The 24,216-nt window shown below is 41.3% G+C and overlaps 2 protein-coding genes across 2 annotated transcripts in view; both read left to right on the top strand.

Moving 5' to 3' along the window:
- LOC119428568 (laminin subunit beta-1-like) overlaps positions 1 to 3,450 on the top strand; it is a 22,656-nt gene extending 19,206 nt beyond the window's left edge. Inside the window, exon 6 of the mRNA XM_037696251.1 lies at positions 3,380 to 3,450. Within this exon, the coding sequence (XP_037552179.1) occupies positions 3,380 to 3,450 (71 nt within the window). The remainder of the gene's footprint in view (positions 1 to 3,379) is intronic.
- A 2,112-nt stretch (positions 3,451 to 5,562) lies between these two features.
- LOC119428567 (laminin subunit beta-1) overlaps positions 5,563 to 24,216 on the top strand; it is a 200,423-nt gene continuing 181,769 nt past the window's right edge. Inside the window, exons 1-2 of the mRNA XM_037696250.1 lie at positions 5,563 to 5,575; positions 5,660 to 5,874. Of these exons, the coding sequence (XP_037552178.1) occupies positions 5,563 to 5,575; positions 5,660 to 5,874 (228 nt within the window). The remainder of the gene's footprint in view (positions 5,576 to 5,659; positions 5,875 to 24,216) is intronic.

Genomic DNA, 24,216 nt, shown 5'->3' with positions numbered 1-24,216 from the left:
GTTGTGTTGTGATCTTGGTCCAAACCCTCACGAGAGTTCCTTACAGAGTGCTGTATGAATGGGTAAATGAAGACACAGATTGTAGTGTAAAGCACTTTGAGTATCTTGAAATAAGATAGAAAGGCGCTATGTACAGTCCAAGTACAGTCCATTTATATATAAAGCTCATAAAAATATATTATCCCAAATATTCAATTAAAATTTGTTTAAAAAAGAGCCATTATAATCTTTAGGGAATAGAAATGTTTGTAAAACCTCCATTTAGAACTAGTCTAAAGGAGCTGTGTTATAATTCAGGGAACGGGATTATGGAATTGTCTTGATATCACCATAAAAATTCTAAAACAATTTATATGTTTAAAAAGATGAATAAGTTAAAGTTGTTAGGAAAGTATGATACCATGTGAAGAATGCCTGATGTTTTTTGTTTTCACTTTGGGGATTTTTCAAGTCTGAGTTATTGTTTTGTAGTTTTTTTTTTGTTTTTTTTTTAATAAGGGGCAGATATTATTATAAGAATTTTTTTCTTCTTTCTGCACCCTTTTCATTTAGTGTTTTGTTGTTTGTTTGTTTTGATGAATTTATTTTGTTTCTTTTTTTTCTTTTAAATGAATGAATATATAAATAAATAAATAAATAGAATGACATGGTAAGACATAATGACATCATGCCCCAGTTTGGGAGTTCTTGCAGCTTGTTCTGGACACTCCCGTCAGTGTTGCCAGATAGAGTCAAGGTTTTCCAGCCCAATAATCTGTTAAAAACCACCACATGAACAAACATCGGTACAAGCCAAGGTAATTGCATAATCCTTTCATCCATCCATCCATTTTCTTCCGCTCATCCGGGGTTGGGTCGCGGGGGTAGCAGCCTAAGTAGGGAGGCCCAGACTTCCCTCTCCCCAGCCACTTGGGCCAGCTCTTCCGGGGGAATCCCGAGGCATTCCCAGGCCAGCCGAGAAACATAGTCCCTCCAGCGTGTCCTGGGTCTTCCTCTGGGCCTCGTTCCGGTGGGACGTGTCCGGAACACCTCACCAGGGAGGCGTCCAGGAGGCATCCTAAACAGATGCCCAAGCCACCTCAACTGGCTCCTCTCGACGTGGAGAAGCAGCGGCTCTACTCTGAGTCCCTCCCGGATGATTGAGCTTCTCACCCTATCTCTAAGGGAGAGCCCAGACACCCTGCGGAGAAAACTAATTTCAGCCGCTTGTATCCGAGATCTCATTCTTTCGGTCACAACCCAAAGCTCGTGACCATAGATGAGGGTAGGAACATAGATCGTTTGGTAAATTGAGAGCTTCGCCTTTTGACTCAGCTCTCTCTTCACCACAACAGACTGGTACAGCGCCTGCTTCACTGCAGACACTGCACCTATCCGCCTATCGATCTCACGCTCCATTTTTCCCTCATTTGTGAACAAGACCCCAAGATACTTGAACACCTCCACTTGGGGTAGGACCTCCTCCCTGACCCAGAGAGGGCAGTCTACCCTTTTCCGGCTCAAGACCATGGCCTCCGATTTGGAGGAACTGATCTTCATCCCGACCGCGTCGCATTCGGCTGCGAACCGCTCCAGCGAAAGCTGTAGATCACGATCTGATGAAGCCAATAAGACCACATCATCTGCAAAAAGCAGAGACGCAATCCTAAGGCCACCAAAACGGATCCCCTCAACACCTTGGCTGCACCTAGAAATTCTGTCCATAAAAGTTATGAACAGAATTTGTGACAAAGGGCAACCTTGGCGGAGTCCAACTCTCACTGGGAACAAGCCCGACTTACTGCCGGCGATGCGGACCAGGCTCTGACACAAGTCATACAGGGACCTAACAGCCCGTATCAAAGGGCCCGGTACCCCATACTCCCAGAGTATCCCCCACAGGGTTCCCTGAGTGTAGAGCTGGTCCAGTGTTCCACTGCCAGGACGAAAACCGCACTGTTCCTCCTGAATCCGAGGTTCGACTATCCGATGGACCCTCCTCTCCAGAACCCCCGAATAGACCTTACCAGGGAGGCTTAAGAGCGTGATTCCCCTGTAGTTGGAACACACTCTACGGTCCACCTTTTTGAATAGGGGGACCACCACACCGGTCTGCCAATCCAGGGGAACTTCCCCCGATGTCCACGCAATATTGCAGTCGCGTAAGCCAACACAACCCTACAACATCCAGAGCCTTAAGGAACTCCGGGCGAATCTCATCCACCCCCAGGGCCCTGCATAATATATATACAATATATATTGTGTGTGTATATATATATATATATATATCCATCCATCCATTATCTTTACCCGCTTATTCCATTTTGGGTCACGGGGGTCGCTGGTGCCCTTGTCCAGCAATCACTGTGCGAGGGGCGGGGTACACCCTGGACGGGTCGCAAGTCCATCACAGGGCCACATAGAGACAAACAAACATTCACTCTCTCACTCACACCTAGGGACAATTTAGAGTTACCAATCAGCCTAACATGCATGTTTTTGGACTGTGAGAGGAAACCGGAGTACCCGGAGAAAACCCACGCATGCACGGAGAGAACATGCAAACTCCACCCAGAAAGGCCCCTGGACCGGGGTTTGAACAAGGGACCTGCTCGCTGAGAGGCAGCAGCTCTACCAGTTGCACCACCGTGCTGCCATGTTCATGGATGTGATTAACTAAAATCAGTTAAATGTGAATGTTAGTGCTCTTTATTCAGAAAATCAACATGTCACATTTTAGGATCTGGTTGTTATAGACACAGATTAAATGTTAAATATGAAGCTAAATATTAATATTTCTATATTTATCACCACAGTAATAGTGTTGTAACTTGTAAACACTGAAAATAATCCATATGTTGGTTTAGTGTTTACCTATAACCTAAATAAATAAGGAGTAAACATTTTTAGTAATCATATTAAAAGTTACAATGTTGTCTTTGGTGTCTGTTTGTTTTCCAGATATATTAGTGTGTGTGAATGACAGCGATTAACAGTGTTTTATGAAGTTCTGTCCATTTCCTTGTATCAGTTGACCATCAGATTTGCCGCATTCAATATTGCGGACGCTTCAATGACCCGCTCAACGAAGTGTCTACTAAAAGTAGCATCATTTATTGCATCGCCTCACCAGTTCTCTGTTGTGAATGCCCTGACAGATGACAATAGTCAATCAATGATGGAGAAAGGTCAGAGGAACTTAATAATGATGAATGATTGTTTGAAATGTGTTTAATAGGTTAACTCAAAAACCACCAATCTGACTCCAAATCCACCCAAATTATCCCCACCCGCCCAAAGCAATTTTTACATGCAAAATCAGAATGAAAACTTCCCAGTTGGCAGGAAACCTCCCAGTCTGGCAACACTGATCTGGACACAGAACTGTTTTCTTGAGCAGTGTTCCACAACTATTGTGTGATTGGTCAGAAATTTAAAGTAGGCGTGGACGTGGTCATTTTGGTAGAGTAGAAATGACGATATTTCAGCAACGAGGACTTCTCATTAGTTCTGTGTTCAGGTTTCTCGGGGAATATAAAACATGCTGGCCAGGCTGAACTTTGATACATAGAGAAAACATTTAATTTTCTTAAAATTTCCATGATACAAAAAAGGCTTATAGCAATTTCTAAATGGGCTATTTTTGATTAACTGTGGCAGCCATCTTGAATAGGGATCGCTTCTAAACTTACCGTAATCAGTTGTAGATGTTAATCAAATATACAGTGTGTCATTCAAATTGGTCCTGTGTTTCTTTCTCTATCTCTCAAATATCAGTGTATGTATAATTTATTTATTTTCAAGTTTTTAGTTGTTTTGGTTGCTTTGTTTTTTTAAAACTTGTTGGATTATGATGTTTTGGTCACTATCCCTGCTGGTTTTAGATGTTGGTCGTCAGCCTCAGTTCTCAGCGACCACTGTTTTAAAACTTTTAAATGGTTTTAGACAAAGGTTTGTTAAATTTAGTGCCTAACTGTCGCTGGTCCCCTGGCTACAGTTGCATGCGGGCCCAACAAATCCGACCTGACCCGGCCCCAGCCTGTAGCTATCATCCCCAAACCCCACCCGACCCAACGAATTAACAGTAATTACAGGTCCGAATCCGAAAACCCTCTGACATTTTTAATTAAACTTTGGCTTTTTATACAGTAGTTATTAACCGTTGGTGGAGGCAAGCGGCTGAGCAAAGGGGAAGAAGATCAGAGCTGCTTCTGCCTGTATTGAGACACAGACCCTGCTCTGACTTTGGATATTTTGAGATCTCACCTGTTTGGGTCATTGACCACGCGCATCCGCTGAGTGCAGCGGCTGAATGAACGTCCATTTGGCCTGATGGATCTCTGGCAGTAGTCCTTCTGAAGCGTAACTGAACTTTTTATCTCTTTCAAGGCCATTCAGCACACGGTTAAATGGCTGCGTGCAGCTGGTGATTGTATGGCAAGCCATGTTGCAATATAATTGGATCGTCAGTCATGCACGTCCGCTGACGCAATCAAAAGCCTGACACCGATTTGGCCCACACATTATTATGGACTGGCCCAGTCTGAATCCGGGTTGGGCGGGGCCGGGCTCCGGGTTCAGGTTAGAAATGACAGCTCTACCCTTGACATTCCAGACATCTGTCCTAAATGTTTAGAACTAAGCAGAACCCCTATACGTTTTATGAAGGATTGTCTTTAATTGCTCAAAAAACAAACAAACAAAAAAAAACTGAATGAAATTATCCAAACCGTATCAGAGAGATTGAAGTGCAAGTGCTTTATCAACCAAATATATAAATGGTAGGCCAGACTGAGATGGTTTGGACATGTCCAGAGGTGGGACAGTGGGTATATTGGTAGAATGATGTTAGAAATGCAGCTGCCTGGAAAAAGACAAAGAGATGGCCAAAGAAGATATATATGGATGCAGTTAGAGAAGACATGGAGGTAGTTGGAGTGAGGACAGAGGACACAGAGGACAGAGTGAGATGGAGGAGGATGGCTCTCTGTGGAGACCCCTGAAGAGGGAAAAGCCAAAAGAAGAAGAAGAATAAAAATATTATTTTTACTTTGATCAGAGCTTCTGATATAAAACGTGCTGAGATGCATTTCTCACAGTCTAAAAATGCAACGCATTGTTGTCACTTCGGTCTCGTGCTTGAGACTGAAGTGTCTGTGAGTGTTGTTTAAATTAAAAATTCACAGCTTTTATGGAAACTACATCAAGTTCAGCATTTTGTGTTGTCTCATGTAAACAGCAATTGCAATCACTGCATTCATTATCTTTAGAACGTGGAATGTTTTTACAGTTAACATCAGAAAATTTACAACAGTTTCAGGAGATGGTTTATATGAAAACTGAACCTTGTTATCCAACTGTAATTAAACCAGTCCTGGTCCTCAGGGCCCGCCTTCCTGCAGATTCTAGGTGTTTGGTCCTCAATCTCTGTCCTCCATGTCTCTGCTCCGATACCACTGATTCAGGTGTCTGAGTTATATTGTCAGCAGATCTTTTGAGTCTACAAGTGTCTTGCAGAGAAGATAAATAACATTAAGGCGTGTTAGAGCAGGGAAACACCTAATACCTGTAGGACAGTTGACCATGAGGACCAAGAGTCCATCAAGATCTTCTAAGGTCACAATGAAAGCCCGTTTCAAATGTTTTTTTGTTTTTTTACAATAAAAGTCTTTATTCTCAGCTCTACAGATGTGCACTTGGGCTCAGGAGGATGGAGCCTCAGGGGGTGGAGCCCTGGATGATGTCATCTTCCCAGAGCTTACTGACATGTGCACAGAGGGTAGCTGTTACCCAGCAACAGGAGACCTTTTGATTGGACGGGCTCAGCAGCTAAAATCCACCTCCACCTGTGGACTGAACCGTCCAGAACCGTTCTGCATCGTCAGCCACCTGCAGGTAAAACCACCTGAAGACAAAACCAGAAGGTTCAGGTTCTTCTTAAAATCATTTAATACAGACAAACCAACCAGACAAAGCCTCGCTGGCCAGTCAGTTATTTATTAGATTAATAAGTGACAGTTTTTAATTATATTGAAAAGTTATTCAGTTTGAAAAAGTTAATAAAACACACATGGTTCAGTTAAAAATGAGAAGATTGATTGATCCGTTTAATATTAAAATGTGTGTCTAAGAAAATTGAGATACAGTGATGCTTGAAAGTTTGTGAACCCTTTATAATTTTCTATATTTCTGCATCAATATGACCTAAAACCAGCACGGTGGCACAACTGGTAGAGCTCCTGCCTCTCAGCGCGCAGGTCCCCAGTTCAAATCCCAGTCTGGGGGCCTTTCTGGGTGGAGTTCGCATGTTCTCATCGTACATGCGTGGGTTTTCTCCAGGTACTCCGGGGCAGCTGGGGCTGAGTGGTTAGAGCAGTTGTCCTCCAATGCAAGAGTTGGGGGTTCGAATCCACCAGCAGTCACATTCCGAAGTGTCCCTGGGCAAGACACTGAACCCCTCACTGCCTCTGATGTGTGTCCCATCAGTGTATGAATGTTATAAAGCTCTGATTAGTCTCTTTAGAATGATTTGTTCAATTAGCTTAATAGAGATCTAGTATAGAGCTGTATGAAGAGGTAAATGAGGACACAGATTGTATGTAAAGCGCTTTGAGTATCTTGAAATAAGATAGAAAGGCGCTATATAAGTACAGTCCATTTACCATTACTCCGGTTTCCTCCCACAGACCAAAAACATGCATGTTAGGCTGATTGGTAACTCTAAATTGTCCCTAGGTGTGAGTGAGAGAGTGAATGGTTGTTTGTCTCGTTTGTCTCTATGTGGCCTTGTGATGGACTGGAGACCTGTACAGGGTGTACCCCGCCCCCTCGCACAGTGATTGCCGGACATGGGCACCGGCAACTCCTGTGACCCAAAATGGAAGAAGCGGGTAAAAGATAATGGATGGATTGATGGATATGACCTAAAACTTCATCAGATTTTCACACAAGCCTTAAAAGTAGATAAAGAGAACCCAGTTAAACAAAAGAGACTAAATATTATACTTGGTAATTTATTTACTGAGGAAAATGATCCAGTATTACATATCTGTGAGTGGTAAAAGTATGTGAATCTCTAGGAGAAGCAGTTAATTTGAAGGTGAAATTAGAGTCAGATGTTTTCAATCAATGGATGATGATCAGGTGTGAGTGGTCGCCCTGTTTGATTTAAAGAACATGGATCTATCAAAGTCTGCTCTTCGGAAAGTGTTTCAGAGTTCAGCTCCATGGTTGGGCGCAAAATTTAAAACATTTTTTGACGGATTATTGATATTTGACAATTTTTTTGGACTTTGGAACAGGTGGAAATTGGCATAAACTGGTATGTGAATGGTTTGGATGGAAAAACAGGTAGGAGACGAGGCAGACATGGACTTTGAGGGGTGGACACCAGTAGGTAGAGGGAGAGGATGCGGAAGAAATAAAATAGAGGAAGGAACAAATGACAGCCAGAGTAATAAAAGGGAGTTGGAAGGGAGCAGCTCGGATGAAGAAAGGGTGGTAAGAAGAAAAGTAGTGAGGGATGAATTTAAAATAACATTAAAACTAAAAAATGAGGAAGGGCAGGGTAACATAAGCCCCATTTTGATATCAAAAGAAATAAAAAGGAAGATTGGGGATGTAGAAATGGTGAAGGTGTTAAGAGATGGAAATTTATTAGTGTCATGTAAAACTGAAGAACAAAAAAATACGGCTTTGCACGTCGAGAACATCTGTAAAAGAATGGTCCTGGAAAGAAAGATAATAGGAGAAAACAAAACGGTTCGCGGAGTTATTTACGGGATCCCAGTGGATGAAGATTTAGATCAAATAAAAAGGAACATTGTTGGTGCACAAGTAAACAACTTGAAGAGACTGTCAAGAACTGTTAATGGGGAAAGAGTAGGAAGTTTATCAATTATGATTGAGTTTGATGAGACAACCTTACCAGCAAACATAAAAATAGGATATTTGAATTTTCAAGTTAGGCCTTACATCCCACCACCACTTCGCTGCTACAAGTGCCAGAGACACTCTGACAGCATCTGGACACATAGCAGCAGCATGCAAAGGTAAACAGAGGTGTCCAAAGTGTGGAGAAGATCACAGAATAGAAGAATGTAAAGAAGAAAAGGAGAAGTGTTGCAACTGTGGAGGACAACATAGAGTTACATATGGAGGGTGTGAAGTGAGGAAAACAGCTAAAGAAATCCAACAGGTGAAAATAAGTAAAAACACCACATATGCAGAGGCAGCCAAAAGTGTCAAAGAACAAAAGACAAGAGCGACAGGACAAACAGAACCAAAACCCACAACAAAGTACCAGTAAACAGCAAACAGAGGAAAATATCACAATACCAGTTGAAAACCTGATATTATTCATAGCATATGTCATAAACTGCACTGACCAGGCCAAACATAAAACAGAGAAAATTAAAATAATTGTGAGAGGAGCTGAAAAATTTTTGGGGTTCAAAGAGGGATGTTGGGAAAACATTAACAAAAGGTTGGAAGCTGATGGAAGACCAGGAACACCAGGTGACAATATATGATTATATTACAATGGAATGCTAGAAGTTTAATTGCTAATGGACAGGAACTTAAAGGTTATATTAACGAACTTCAAGAGAAACCAGACGTTATTTGTGTACAGGAGACGTGGTTAAAACCAACAATAGATTTTATTATTAAAGGATATGATAGTATAAGAAGGGATCGACAAGAAGGAAGTGGAGGAGCGTGTATAATATTTATAAAACAAGGCAGGCAATATCAAATAATAGGGAAAGGTAAAGAATTGGAATATATAGTAATAGAAATTTGAGGAAAAGAAGGAAATTGTAAAATAATAAATTTTTATAATCCATGTAAAACATTGTCACTGGAGCTGATGGAACATCTGGAAGGGAGAGTGATATGGTGTGGGGACTTTAATGCCAATAGCACAGTATGGGGTAAATGTAATGATAAAAATGGACAGATTATCGAAGAAATAATGGAAAACAAAAATTTAGTATATATTAATGATGGAAGAGGAACAAGACTAAATGTAAGAACAGGGGCAGAGTCTGTTGTAGATTTAACAATTGTATCAAACTCACTGGCTGGTGTCTGTGAGTGGGACATTGATAAAAATACAACTATAGGCAGTGATCATTATCACATTACAATCAGAGCAGGACTAACAATAAATAACAAGAATATAAAAATAAACAAGAAATGGAATTTTAATAAGGCAGACTGGGTTAAATTTAGCTATTTGAGTCAAATTAGTCTAGAAAAAGTCAACATGACAATGGATATAAATAATATAAATATATGTATAAATAAGGTAATAATAGAAGCTGCAGTAAATTCAATAAAGAAAGGAGGAAGACAGAAGGACAAGAAAATTGTACCATGGTGGACAAGTGAATGTAGTGAAACAATAAAGTTAAGAAATAAAGCATTTAAAGTACTTTAAAGGAATCCAATTTATCAGAATCCAATTGATTATAAAAGAAAGCAAGCTATGGTAAGGAGAATAATTAAGAACACAAAGAGAGAATATTAGAGAAAATTCTGTAACACAGTAGGAAAAAAAACAAAAATTGAAAAAAATTTGGAAAATAATTAAAAGAATGAATGGTATTAAAAAAGAATATGAATATCCAGTATTAAAAATAAGTAAGAAAACTATTACAAAAGATGATGAGAAAACTGAAATATTAGCAGAAACATTTAGTAAAATTCATAGTTCGAGTAACATGAGTGAAGAAGGAAGGAAAGGTCAGGAAGCCACAAAACTAAAATACAAAGATTTACTACAAAATACTGAAGAAACAAATAATTTATTGAATGAACCGTTTACTAAAACAGAACTGAACTATGCACTAAGGAAAACAAAGAATACATCACCTGGTAAAGACAACATTTGGTACACAATGATAGAACATCTAAGTGAAACATCAAAAGATACAATTTTAGAATTTTACAATAAAATCTGGGAGGAAGGGGAGCTGCCAGAGAGCTGGAAGGAGGCGATCATAGTACCAATAGCCAAACCAGGAAAAGACAATACAAACCCAGAAAATTATAGACCCATTGCTTTAACGTCAAATATGTGTAAAATAATGGAAAAAATGATTGATGATAGATTAACATTATTTAAATGTCAAAGGGTATATATCTAAATATCAGAGTGGGTTTAGAAAAGGGAGGAATACTAATGACCCATCAATTTGCTTAGAGCATGAAATCAGAAAAGCACAAATCAACAAAGAAAGTGTAGTCGCTGTATTTTTTGATCTAGAGAAAGCATATGATATGATGTGGGTAGAAGGATTATTAATTAAATTATGTCAAATGGGGATTAATGGAAAGATGTTTAACTGGGTTCAAAACTTTTTATCAGACAGAACAATATAAGTGAGAATTGGGCAAGAACTATCAAGAAAATTTACAGTAGAAAATGGGACGCCACAAGGAAGCATATTAAGTCCGTTATTGTTTTCCATAATGATAAATGATATATTTACAGACATTGAGAAAGAAATGGGATGTTCATTATTTGCGGATGATGGAGCCATATGGAAAAGAGGTAGAAATACAGAATTTGTTATAAAAAAATACAAGATATGATAATTAGAATAGAAAAATGGGCATTTCAATGGGGATTTAAGTTCTCAATAGAAAAAACAAAAGTTATGGTGTTTACACAGAAAAGAATAAGAGAGGAAATAAAATTAAAATTATATAATCAAGAATTAGAACAAGTAAAAAGTGTAAAGTTTTTAGGAGTATGGTTTGATGAAAAAATAATATGGAAAATACATATACAGAATATTGTCGATAAATGTAAGAAAATATTAAACATTATGAGATGTTTGGCTGGCAGTGACTGGGGAGCAGATAGAGGAGCTTTAAAACAAATATACACCGGATTAATCAGATCAAACATTGATTATGGAAGCATCATTTATGGATCAGCAGCAAAAACTCATCTGGAAAAATTAGATACAATACAACATCAGGCGTTAAGAATCTGCACAGGAGCATTCAAAACTACACCAACAACAGCACTAGAAGTAGAAATGGGAGAAATGCCTTTAGATCTAAGAAGAACACAACTAGCAATAAATTACTGGATAAACTTACAAAGCAATAACCCGGATCATCCAACACTCGATACACTAAACCCATGATGGGAAAAAGAGAAAAAACAAACAAGAAGTTTTGGATGGATCATAAGAAAGAAAACAGAAGAAGTTCAAATACATAATTTAGAAATAAGTCCACATTTACCACTATCAGTTTTACCACCCTGGATTTTACCAACAGCAACAGTAGACATGACACTAATGGAAAGGAAAAAGGACAGGACATACATCATAGATTCACACACAGTACAGACTTATATAAACAATTATTACCAGTACATTCAAATATATACAGATGCATCAAAAACAAATGAAAAAATAGGAATAGCTTTTATAGTACCGGAATTTCAAATAAAAATAGAAAAACGAATCACCAACGACTTATCAGTATATACAGGAGAGATGTTAGCAGTTTTATTAGCAGTGCAGTGGGTGGAGGAAGTAAAACCATTAAAAACAATAATCTGTTCAGATTCAAGTTCCACATTACTCAGTTTAAAGCACAATCATACAGACAGTAGGCCAGACATTTTATTAGAAATATACCACACATTATTCAGAACACAAAGGATGGGTTTAACGGTGACATTTTTATGGATACCAGCGCACATTGGGATTGAAGGAAACGAGATGGCAGATAAGATGGCAAAGAAGGCAACTCATTGACTTCACAGTAAATACAAGTAAATCGGAGGCAAAAAGTATCATCAGACAAACTGAGGAGAGAGTGGCAGAAAAGATGGGATGAAGAAAGAAAAGGAAGATGGTTTATAGGATCAAAAAGACAGTAGGAGAAACAAGAACTGGAAGAAGGAGTAGAAAGGAAGAAAGATTAATAACAAGATTGAGATTTGGACATGCGGGACTTAATTATTCATTATTTCAAATAAAGAAACACAATACAGGAAAATGTGAGCTCTGTGGACAAGATGAAACTATACAACATGTGATACTGGAATGTCAGGAATATGCAGCAGAACAAAGATTTATGAAGAGAGAGTTTAAAAAGATAAAAGAAAAACTTAATATAATAGATGCACTACAACACAACTTGGAGAGCAAGCATATACAAATTATAATTAGATATTTTAAGAAAACAAAGTTGATTAATAGAATTTGAAATATATATAGTTTACTCACACATACACATAGAATTATCCCATAATGAATCACACTCCATACCAGTGGTGGCGGTAATGCACACCTACAGTTTTTTGCCAACCGCCATTAAACTCATCAAGAAGAAGAAGAAGAAGTCTGCTCTTCCAGAATGAGGTGTGGAGTTGGGCGGAGCCTTCAACCAAGCAGGACGACACTTGGAGCGGCACTAATTTTGAACTGAAGGAATCCGAAAACTTAACCAGATCATCTTTTGGACTTTGCGTTTGGAGGTTTGGCATAAACTGGTGTGTGAATGGATCGAAATGGCACATCAGGTAGGAGATACAGAGGATGACATGAATGTTGAGGAGTGGACACCAGTGGTAGAAGGACAGGTAAGGAAGGTGGCAGATGCAAGATGGAGGGCAGGGGATTGTTTGAAAACCAGGGAACTAAACGGGGATTAGAGGAGAGCAGTTCTGATAAGGGTAGCGTGATTCGTAGGAAAATGGTGAGGGAGGAATTCATAATAATAATAAGATTTAACAAAGACGACAAACAGAGAAACATTAGCCCTATTGTACCGTCAAAAGAAATAAAAAAGAAATTTGGAGAGGTAGAAATGTCAAAAATATTGAGAGATGGAAACCTAATGATAATTTGTAAAACCAAGGAGCAAATAAAAGAAGACTTTAAACATTGAAAGCATTTGTAAAAAGATCATAACAGAAAGAAAGGTTGTAGGAGATAACAAAACTATTAAGGGAGTGATTACAGGGATACCAGCTGAGGAGGAGTTAGAAACAATAAAATGAAGCTTTGCTGGAGTACAAGTAAAAAAATGTAAAAAGACTGTCAAAAACGGTCAACGGAGAAAGGGTAGCAAGATGTCAGTTCTAGTAGAGTTTGCAGAAGATACAGGAAATAATAAAAATAGGATACATGAGTTTCCCAGTGGCAGCACCGTGGCGCAACTGGTAGAGCTGCTGCCTCTCAGCGAGCAGGTCCTTGGTTCAAACCCCGGTCCAGGGGCCTTTCTGGGTGGAGTTTGCATGTTCTCTCCGTGCATGCGTGGGTTTTCTCCGGGTACTCCGGTTTCCTCCCACAGACCAAAAACATGCATGTTAGGCTGATTGGTAACTCTAAATTGTCCCTAGGTGTGAGTGAGAGAGTGAATGGTTGTTTGTCTCGTTTGTCTCTATGTGGCCCTGTGATGGACTTGCGACCCGTCCAGGGTGTACCCTGCCCCTCGCACAGTGATTGCTGGACATGGGCACCAGCGACCCCCGTGACCCAAAAATGGAATAAGCGGGTAAAGAAAATGGATGGATGGATGGAGTTTCCCAGTCAGGCCTTTTATTCCTCTTCCACTCCGCTGCTACAAATGTCAGCGTTGATGAAATGAAAGGAAATGAAAAGGAGGGGCTTTGTGGGAGAAAGAAGACAGCAGGTGGATTTTCAAGTACTATAGCTACCCATCCAGCTGTCACATTGTAAAGTTTGCAGATGATACAGCGGTGGTGGGATGCATCACAAACAATGATGAGTCCAACTAAAGGCAGGAGAACACCTGGAGAGCTGGTGCAAAGAGAATAACCTTCACATCAATGTGAAGAAGACAAAGGAGATGGTCGTGGACTTCAGAAGGAACAAATACACCTACATCCCCCAGAACATAAGAGGATCTGGATGGAAGCTGCACAGCTGCAGAAAGAAAAGCTTTGCAGAGAGTGGTGAAGGCTGCACAGAAGATGTTGGAGTCAGTCTCCCCACCATCACAGACATTTACACCTCCAGATGCAGGAAGAGAGCCACCTGCATCATGAAGGACCCCACTCACCCAGCACACACACTTTTTGCCCCGCTCCCCTCAGGAAGGAGGTTAAGGAGCATTAAGTGTAGAACCACTAGACTGAGGAACAGCTTCTACTCCGAGGCTGTTAGACTCATGAATATCTTACCAGAATAATCACTATGAAAAAGCACATTATGTTGCTGCTGATCTATTTCAATGTTGCTGCTGATCTGTTTCATGTTGCTGCTGATCTGTTTTATGTTGCTGCTGATCAGTTTTCATGTTGCTGCTGATCTGTTTTATGTTGCTGCTGATCTGTTTTCATGTTGATGTGTTCATGCGTGCTCATCTGCTTACTCATGCTCATGTTCGTGCTTCTGTTCAACGTAATGTTTTTATTAGGGATGGGGCCGATCCGATCCAGTATCGGTATCGGCCTCCGATACCAGCATAATTTACGTATCTGATTTTCTGATCCACCTGCCGATATTTCTGATCCATGATGTATGTTGGCTTCAAACTATGGAATGGATTTCCTGAACGGCGGCATGTCTCATGAACCCAGAGTAATAAGACCCGCCTCACATTCAGGAAATCCAGTTCATAGTTTGCAGCCAGCTACAACGTGAGGGCTGAGTTAGCAGCACTGTGGCTAACAACAGCTAACAAACTTTTCATCTAAATATGTCCGCTGTGTGGAAGTATTTTACACTAAACACCACAAGACAGCATCGTGCAATGTCTGCAGAGCCATAGTGCCACATTAAACCACGTTAAAGTTAGTTTTACGATGAACATTCGAGCTCCGTGGCTTCAGCGGGGCAGTACTCTTTGGTCAAACCGAAAGAGGCGACTCGACCCCGGCCAGCCGCGTCCAATCTGCCCAGCTCAGTCTGCTCGTCTCTGAGGAGGGACAGACTGAGCGCGGCTGACCCAAATCAGGCTGCTTGCTTCGGATTGAACAAGAAGTAGACGTCGCTGAAACCACGGAGCTCAAATGTTTACAGAGAAGTTGCTAAACTTCATCATAATTAATGACCAACCACTATCAGTTGTAGAAAATGACGGATTTTGCAGCTTGATACTTGCAGTCAAGATATAGTTTACCCTCCAGGAGATATTTATCAGTACAACAGTAGACAATCATAAAAAACATGATTTGAAAATTATATATATTAAAAACATAAACAGCTACATTATAAAGTGATGTAAAATACTAAAAACAGGAACATGTCTGTTGGTTTATGTCATGAACTTAGCAGATGTTTGAAGCCATTTAACATTTTATTTAATTCATTTATTCATTCATTTAAAAGAAACAATAAAAAAATCGGCAAAAAGAAAACATTGAATGAAAAGAGTGCAGAAAGAAGAAAAAAAATCTTATATTCATTCAACCTTTATTGCCCCTTATTTAAAAAATATATAAAATAACTTTAAACAATTACTTAAATTTATCACTTTAATATCCACTTTAAAACTAGGAATAAAAAGAAACATGTTTTGTGTTAGCAGAATTTAATTCTAACTTTAAAACTTATCCAACATTAATAAAACTTACCTCAAGTTGCCTTTTTGGACATGCATGCATATATTTGTACAAATTGTACTTGAGAGGAGATTATTACAGCCTCATATAAAATCAATGATGATCATGATATCGGAACTGGATCGATATCGGCCGATACTCAGATCTAGATATCGGTATCGGATCGGAAGTAAAAAAAAAAAAAAAGGATCGGTGCATGCCTAGTTTTTATGCTATTAGTGCTTAGTGTATATTTAGTTGATGTTTTTCTTAGTTCATATCTTAGATGTTATTACTGTTTTTCTTATACATTTTATTGTTGGATGTAACTGGGACCCTGTGTACATAATTTCGCTCCACCACATGTACCATATGTGGTGCGAATGACAATAAAGAATCTCTGACTCTGACTCTGATATATATCGATATAGTCTCATATTGCAAATGAAATTATCTCAATATTTTTAAAATATCGAGATATCACCCAGCCCTTGTATCAGAGTCAGAGTTTCTTCATTTGTCATTCGCATCACATGTGGTATGTGTGGTGAAACGAGATTATGTACGCAGGGTCCCAGTTACTACTACTATCCATTCAATTGTTGTCGATTCTCGGTCACTCATTGGATCAACATTCTCCATCCTTGACAATCATATAGAGCTTGTTTTACATGTATTTTGGCAAATGTCAGGTTTTTATCCTGTTTAATTATGTCAAGCCAGCGAGTTCTTGGTCGGCTTTGTCCTCTACCTCTGCTAACCAGTCTGAGCATGATGTCTTTCTCCAAGGATCGGCTTCTCAAAACATGGCCGAAGTAGGCTAATCGCTGTTTGGCGATTCTAGCTTCTAATGAGAGGTTTGGTTTGATTCGCTCTATGACTTCGAGATTGGTGATATGTTCTGTCCACAAAATTTGTAGGAGTCTCCTCCAACACCATAGCTCAAAAGCATCAATTTTTCTCCTGTCTGATTTCTTCGTGGTACATGTTTCGCTTCCATATATCACAATTAAAAACACAATTGCGTTGACTAATCTGCATTTAGTTTGGAGGCTGATGTCTTTGCTCATCCAAATTTTGTTCATGGATATCATCACATCATGCCCCAGTGCTAATCTACACTTGATTTCAGGCATGCAGTTGCTATTGCAGTCTATGTTGGAGCCAAGGAATATAAACTTATCCACCACTTCAACCTCTTCATCGTTCATCTTAACGCTGATGTTCTTTTTTACAGCTGTTGTCATGATCTTCGTTTTTTTAAAATATTCGGATGCAGGCCAGGTTTCTCGCTTTCATCTTTTACTTTCATGAGCAATTGTTCCAGGTCTTTATTACTTTCTGCCATTAGAGTGGTATTGTCGGCATATCTGAGGTTATTGACGTTCCTTCCTCCCAATTTTTACACCGATGTTCATTTCATCTAGTCCTGCCCTGCGCATGATCAGTTCGGTATAGAGGTTGAAGCTAAGGGGTGACAGAATGCCACCAGGTGCATCTGGTGATGAGCTGCTGAGGTCATGTAAGAGCTGTGCTGCGTAAGTAACATGGCAAGATACTGCTGTAGTGAACCAGATGACCTCAAATCTACCAGATGGACAGAGACTGTTATTTTCATTGATCTGAATAAGTCTGGGCCATCTGAGAACTTTCTTTCTTGAATTAATCAAGCAGAAAAGACAATCCTCTATAATCATTACTGTCTTACAAATGTTTTGATAATCAAATTGTGTTAGTTCACTCAATGCTTTACAGGTTGAAAAGAACTACTCATTTTTATTTTACATAAACAGTAAGTAATGATTTTTATTCCTCATTCAAAGAAGAAATCACCTGAATATGCATTTCTTGATTTTCTGTCTGAAATGAGTCAAGTCGTAAGTATGTGAAAGGTTGGTTTTCGGTCAACTAAAATGTTTACCGAGAAAGATGTCATGTTTAAACTTTTTCAGAAGATTACCAAGAGTTGACTCCACGAAGTCTGCTCTCCTGCAATAATCTCTCTGTCAGTTGTTAAAACAATCTCATTCTCTGACCTTGGCTTAGATAACATCTTACGTCACAAAACCACTCCTCTTTCTGGTCCATCCACGAATCAGAAAGCTCTGAAGTAAACTCGGAAGTAAACTCATTTAAAATGTGACAACTTCCCGGTTCTGGCAGAGAGCAGTAGATTCCGGAGAATGGAAAAGTTCTGAAGGAGTTCAGAAGAGAACTAGAGTTATGGAGAGTTTTGGAGTTGGAGTCTGAGAAGATCTGAAAGAGTCTTAGAGCCGCTGACAATGAAGAGTCAGAGTTACTAGAATCCAGAGACGTTTTGGGATTATAATTCTGTTTTGAGCTAACCACGCACGACTCTCCAAGGATTTTAGCTGTTCTCAACGGAGACGCTGATATCAGTTGAAAAGGATTCTTACTGAGGTGATCGATCATCAACAAGGTAACGGTTTCTTCTTCGACTAAAGTGTACCTGGGACGAGCTGAGATATCTGACGGAGCGTGCAATTTCTGGTCAAACAGATTAAACTCCCTCACATATTCCTCTGTAAGATAAATCTCAATTTCCTCTTAAACTCACTTCTCTCTCATAAACTAGTACAGATATTTTAGAAATATCTGAAGCAAAGTCCTCAAATCACCGCCGAGTGATTTGAAGTTCATTTTCTGTGAAACTGTCTGTTATTATTTTCATATTTTGCCAAATTAATGTAAATGTTTGATGTTAAACTTTGATTCTGAAAATAAATGACTCCATTCATTTGATGGGTCAAAGGTAATAACGTCTCTCGTTCACATTTCTGTTAAATTCAATGCACGGCATTACACAGTCAGAAAAATGAAGAACTCGTGAAAAGTATGCATAAATACATACACATATTTTTGTCATACAACAAGTGACACGTACCCACGTGACTCACTACACTGCTAAACAAAATCGATTCAACTCAGGTAAAACAAGCCAATATATTACAATCAAGCATAAAATATATTGTTAATAATAACCTCTGCATATTGTTTCAATAAACCAAACTGAACGAGGAAACCTTGGACAGTCTGGAGAGTTACGTGGACAAGTGTTTTAACAACATCGTGATGGGTAAACCACAAATAACCACCGCATCCACGGCCACACCAATTCCTAAATGCACGCGTTCAGAGAGCTCAACCAGCACGTCCACCTCTCCAGAGAAAAGCTTCACTGATGTCCTGGGCTCTATAGACAAGAAGCTAACCATCTTAGATGCCCGGCTGGCCCTGGTGGAGGTTCTCCACAAGGAGTTTCAAGCACTGAGGGAGTCTCTGGAGTTCAGCCAAGCTCAGGTGGCGTCGCTCGCTGCAGAGAACCAAACTCTGAGGGGTAATGTCAAAGAACTCACCGAGAAGATGTCGCAGCTGACCGAAGAAAACAGGAAAATGAAGGAGTCCATCCTGGATATTCAAGCTCAGAGCATGCGGGACAATCTTGTCTTTTCAGGGATCCCAGAACGAGCAGAGGAGGATGCTGAAGTTATGATCCGTGAGTTTATCCAACATCAGCTGAAACTCCCAAGTGAGATGGTAAAAAACATCACATTCCATCGTGTTCACCGGCTCGGAGGTAAGAAGCCCGATAACAAGCGACCTCGGGCAATTATAGCTAAATTTGAACACTATAAACAAAAAGAGCAGGTCAGAGGTCGGGGCAGAGAGCTGCGTGGGACGGACTTCAGAGTTAGCGATCAATTTCCTAAAGAGATCCTCAATCAGAGGAGTTTTGTTTCCAATCAGGAAGAAATACATGTCTGAGGGCGTCAGGGCTACTGCGGCTGTAGACAAATTTTATATTAATGGTCAGCTGTTCAGGGAATGGGACATCACTCCGTGGCTTTATTAAAAGGAACAACAGGTTAGTTTGAAGCAGGGCTGTTCAACTGACGACCCGCGGGCCAAATCATGCCCACAGGTGAGCCAAGTTCGGTCCACCAGTGGGTTCACTCTTTTAAAACAAAGCTAAAGTTTTAACAGTAAAACAATGTAACTTAATGATATGAATTACTGGATATCTGACCCCTGAGCGCTTGGCTTTCAGTAACTGTGGCCCCCTGGGCAGTTTAGTTGAACAGTCCTGGTTTAACGCTTGTAACACTGGAGGTAAATTAACTGGCATTTGTAAATAAAATGTAAAGCGCAGCTCGGTAAGGTGTCTGCACTGGTGAAGGTGAACGGTGTCACAGCTATTCTTTTTGTTTGTTTGTTTGTTTTTTTTTCCTTTCTTTTTTTTTTTTTTAATATTTTCTCTTTTACATTTATCTGTTACCACATCACTTCATCAGTCTTTTTTTCTTCTTTACCACCCAACAAACATTTACACACAAGTACACCAAAACACACACACACACACACACACACCAGAGAACTTTATATCTTTCAACTTCTGTCACACCCAGCTTCTACTCAATGTTCTTGTACCTTTCCACTTCAAACATCACTGTGTGTTTCTAAACATCTAAACAGGCAATCTCAAGCAATAACTCTGATTTTAGTTGGATCGGTTTGTCGCTGTGGTGACATGCGCTGGTCAACTTTAGCTACTCACGCACAACTATGGGCACATTAAGATTTGTGACTTGGAATGTCAATGGAACCAGTACTCAACAAAAAAGTTTAGGAATTTTAAACCAGCTTAAAAGACTACAGGCCGATGTTGTCTTTTTACAAGAGACACATAAATCTACGACAACTGCAGATGATCACCTGACTTTCCTGATATGTTTTGTACCTGCTATAACTCAAGACAAAGGGGAGTGGCAATATTAATACACAAAAATTTAAATTTTACAGTACTAGTCACAGTTACAGACCCAGAGGGTAGATATTTAATAATAAAACTTTGTTTAAATAATTATAAGCTGTGTATTGTCAGCATATATGCCCCAAATGTTGATGACACCTCTTTTTTTCATGATTTTTTTCTCAGCACTGTCTGATCACTTGGATTGCTCACTTATACTTGGAGGTGACCTCAACTTTGGTTTAAATGAAGAATTAGACAGATGTAGTAGAGCAGGAACTCAGCGCAGTTGGCAGTCCATAAATATAGTTAAACAGTACATGAGTGATTACGGACTTTGCAATGCATGGCGATCTCTTCATCCGAACCGTAGGGAGTATACTTTCTTCTCATCTGTCCATCACTCTTACTCTTGTCTGGATTATTTTTTAGTCAGCAGCTCGTTGTTGACGGACATCTCGGACATTGAGATACAACCTATAGCTGTCAGTGATCATGCTCCTGTCTCTTTAACTCTAGCAAACAGAAAAGAAATCCCAAAAAGTATAAACTGGAGATTTAATATATCATTGCTTGAGGATGAAGATTTTATCAAATATTTTATAGAAGTGTGGGCTTCTTATCTGGAGTATAATGACTTGCCTGGAACATCAGCATCTGTTCTCTGGGAGGCAGGGAAAGCAGTGATGAGAGGTAAAATAATCTCATTCTTGTCACATAAGAAGAAAAAAGAAAATAAACATATTCAGGAATTAGAAGAAACCATTAAATTGTTAGAAGCCTCCCAAGATGAACCTCAGCAGAAGTAAGGAGTACCTTCAGGAGGATTAATCCGCACAAGGCAACTGGCCCAGAAAACATCCCCGGAAAAGTGTTGAAGGAATGTGCTGATCAGCTCTGTGAGGTGCTGGCAGACATCTTTAACACCTCACTTACCCTGGAGACGGTTCCTACCTGCCTGAAGACTGCCACCATCATCCCAGTCCCAAAAAGCTCTACAGTGACTGGTCTGAATGACTATCGGCCAGTGGCCCTCACCCCGATAATCACTAAATGCTTTGAAAAACTGGTCATGTGTAGGGATCTGCACCTGCCCTGCTCTGTGCAGATAGTTAATGACTCTCAGGTGCCATGTATTGGGTTTAATTAGAGACTCTCCTTTATATACGGTGCTCTCCTGCATCTCAGGCAGGGGAGCATTAGGTGCTTAAGCTGCATCTTCACGGTCGTCTCCTAGTGCCTTGGTGTTTCCTGTTTTTCCTACGAGTGTAAGTAGTATCGCTGCCCCGACAGCATTATTTGTTATTGTTGCCTTTTTGTGATTAAAACGCCTTTTTTGTAACCTTGTTGGAGTCCTGCTTGCATTTGGGTCTCAACCACCCCCGATCGTGACAGAATGTTCCCCTCATCAAATAGACCCAGCAAGCAGCTCCACTTTTTTGAGTATTTTTCAAGTAACACAGAAAGAACTGCATCGGGAGAATAGAGAGTGGGACAGGAGATCGCCTCGCTCTTACCTGGCACACTCCATGACGGCTTTCACGCCCTTGAGGTTTCCTGCTCCGCCACCAGTGGACTTCACTGCTGCAGCCCCTGTGGTTGCTTCCAGGCCTACCGCAGTCTCCGTAGTTTTTAAATCTCCTGCAGCCTCTGATGAGTCCACGCCCCCGGTGGGTCCCACGTCCTCAGTTGTTCCTCTGTCGGCGGCTACTCCTACACCTCCAGTGACTCCTGTGCCAGCCGCTACTGCTGCTGCTCCTGAGGTCACCACGTCAGCTGCTGCTCCTGTGCTGGTTCCTACCTCCTCCGCTGCTGTCGCCTCTGAGGTCACCGCGTCAGCCGCTGCTGCCTCTCTTCTGGTTCCTGTTGCTGCGCGCAGCCCCCAAGGTGGACCTCACTACTTCTGTTCCGAGGGGCTCCCGGCAGACGCTCCTCACTTCTCCTGTTCCGAGGGGGTCCCGGCAGACGCTCCTCACCTCTCCTGTTCCGAGGGGGTCCCGGCAGACGCTCCTCACCTCTTCTGTTCCGAGGGGGTCCCGGCGGATGCTCCTCACCTCTCCTGTTCCGAGGGGGTCCCGGCGGACGCTCCTCACCTCTCCTGTTCCGAGGGGGTCCCGGCAGACGCTCCTCACCTCTCCTGTTCCGAGGGGGTCCCGGCGGACGCTCCTCACTTCTGCTCCGAGGGGGTTCCGGCGGACGCTCCTCACTTCTCCTGCTCCGAGGGGGTTCCGGCGGATGCTCCTCACTTCCCCTGCTCCGAGGGGGTCCCGGTGGACGCTCCTCACCTCTCCTGTTCCGAGGGGGTCCCGGCAGACGTTTCTCACCTCTTCTGCTCCGTGGGGTTCCAGACGGACTCCGCTTCTGCTCCTATATTGTTTGTTTGTTTTTGGTGCCCTCCAACCTTTAATTTTTTCCCCCGCCACCCACCCAAGTTGGGTTGGGGTGTTTTAGAACGTTAGGTGCCGTTTATTAGAGAGGGGGATACTGTAGGGATCTGCACCTGCCCTTCTCTGTGCAGATAGTTAATGACTCTCAGGTGCCACATATTGGGTTTAATTTAGAGACTCTCCTTTATATACGGTGCTCTCCTGCATCTCAGGCAGGAGAGCATTAGGTGCTTAAGCTGCATCTTCACGGTCGTCTCCTAGTGCCTTGGTGTTTCCTGTTTTTCCTATGAGTGTAAGTAGTATCGCTGCCCCGACAGCATTATTTGTTATTGTTGCCTTTTTGTGATTAAAACGCCTTTTTTGTAACCTTGTTGGAGTCCTGCTTGCATTTGGGTCTCAACCACCCCCCGATCGTGACATCATGACTCACATCAAAACAACCGTCAACATCAACGAGGACCCTCATCAGTATGCACACCGTGAGAACTGATCAACAGAGGATGCCATCTCCTCTGTGGTCCACACTGCGCTCAACCACCTGGAGCAGAAAAACTCTTACGTCCGTATGCTCTTTGTGGACTTCACATCCGCCTTCAACACCATGATCCCCCAAACCCTGATGGACAAACTATCCACACTAGGACTAAGCCCCTCCATTTGCAACTGGGTACTAGACTTTTTAACAAACAGACCACAGTTAGTGAGGATCCACAACTTCTCCTCCTCCACCATAACCCTCAGCACTGGCTCTCCTCAGGGATGTGTGTTGAGCCCACTCCTGTTTACTCTGCTCACGTATGATTGTGTAGCTACCCATCCAGGCTGTCACATTGTAAAGTTTGCAGATGATACAGCGGTGGTGGGATGCATCACAAACAATGATGAGTCCAGCTACAGGCAAGAGGTGGAACACCTGGAGAGCTGGTGCAAAGAGAATAACCTTCACATCAATGTGAAGAAGACAAAGGAGATGATTGTGGACTTCAGAAGGAAGAAAAACATCTACACCCCCCTGAACATAAGAGGATCTACGGTGGAAGTGGTCTCCAGCTACAAGTACTTGGGTGTACACATGAATGACAACCTCAGCTGGAGCAACAACACCACCAGCCTGATCAAGAAAGCTCATCAGAGACTCTACTTCCTCAGACGGCTGAGGCGAGCTGGTCTGGGAAGCTCAGTCCTCACCTCCTTCTACAGGTGTGCAGTGGAGAGCATCCTGTGCTCCAGCATCAACGTGTGGCATGGAGGCTGCACAGCTGCAGAAAGAAAAGCTTTGCAGAAAAAAAAAAAGGCTGCACAGAAATCTGTTGGAGTCAGTCTCCCCACCATCACAGACATCTACACCTCCAGATGCAGGAAGAGGGCCACCTGCATCATGAAGGACCCCACCCACCCAGCACACACACTTTTTGCCCCACTCCCCTCAGGAAGGAGGTTGAGGAGCATTAAGTGTAGAACCACTAGACTGAGGAACAGCTTCTACCCTGAAGCTGTTAGACTCATGAATCTCTAACCAGAATAATCACTGTGAAAAA

The sequence above is a fragment of the Nematolebias whitei genome, chromosome 22 (genome assembly GCF_014905685.2).
Source record: "Nematolebias whitei isolate Nwh7 chromosome 22, NemWhi1, whole genome shotgun sequence".
In the NCBI taxonomy this organism is placed as follows: Eukaryota; Metazoa; Chordata; class Actinopteri; order Cyprinodontiformes; family Rivulidae; genus Nematolebias; species Nematolebias whitei.
This window is presented reverse-complemented; position numbering and strand designations above follow the sequence as displayed.